The sequence below is a fragment of the Gastrolobium bilobum genome, unplaced genomic scaffold (assembly GCF_033153095.1).
Source record: "Gastrolobium bilobum isolate Gb01-03AN ecotype WA unplaced genomic scaffold, APGP_CSIRO_Gbil_v1 utg12170, whole genome shotgun sequence".
NCBI lineage: Eukaryota > Viridiplantae > Streptophyta > Magnoliopsida > Fabales > Fabaceae > Gastrolobium > Gastrolobium bilobum.
In genome coordinates this window covers 88,110-88,724 of record NW_026898901.1, presented here as the reverse complement: position 1 = coordinate 88,724, position 615 = coordinate 88,110, and the positions used below count along the sequence as shown (strand labels likewise).

At 45.2% G+C, this 615-nt stretch overlaps 1 protein-coding gene across 1 annotated transcript; it reads left to right on the top strand.

Moving 5' to 3' along the window:
* On the top strand, positions 1-615 carry LOC133285238 (uncharacterized). Its single transcript, XM_061482449.1, has one exon. It carries the CDS (start codon positions 1-3, stop codon positions 613-615), a length of 615 nt encoding a protein of 204 aa, XP_061338433.1.

Genomic DNA, 615 nt, shown 5'->3' with positions numbered 1-615 from the left:
ATGGAGAAAAACGGTGAAAACTCAATCGTTATAAGCGTTGATCCAAAACCAACCACTGATCATGAAACAGTTAAAATCCCACGAAATCGCTCCCTTGAGAAGAGGAATGGATCCAAGAACATTTTCAAGATGGCGCTTGTCATGATGCGAGGTCGTAACCGGAAATCAAAAGTGCTCCCTGAAAATGATGATGATGATGATGAGTCTAGAAGCGTCTGGAAGAAGCTTGTGGGGTCCATGCGACCGTTGCATCTACAATCTGGAAGTCCTCGACACAATGGCGGCCAGACACCAAAAAAGATGAACACAACTGCACCGTCTGAAAGCGGTGACGATGGATTTGACTCTGCATCTGAGTATGCGTATTCTCCATCTGCTACCAGTAGCCGTTACGCTTCTGCCGTTGGGCTAAACGAAATGGTGCAGGATGAGGAGAACCAGAAGGATGAGGAGATTATTGTGAAGGAGGATAACGGTAATGGTGATGGTGATGACATGATTGATGCAAAGGCTGATGAGTTCATTGCTCAGTTTTATCAACAAATGAGGTTGCAGCGAATGGATACCATGGATCGTCGTTACAGAGAGATAAGTCTGAGATCCTTAGGCTTATGA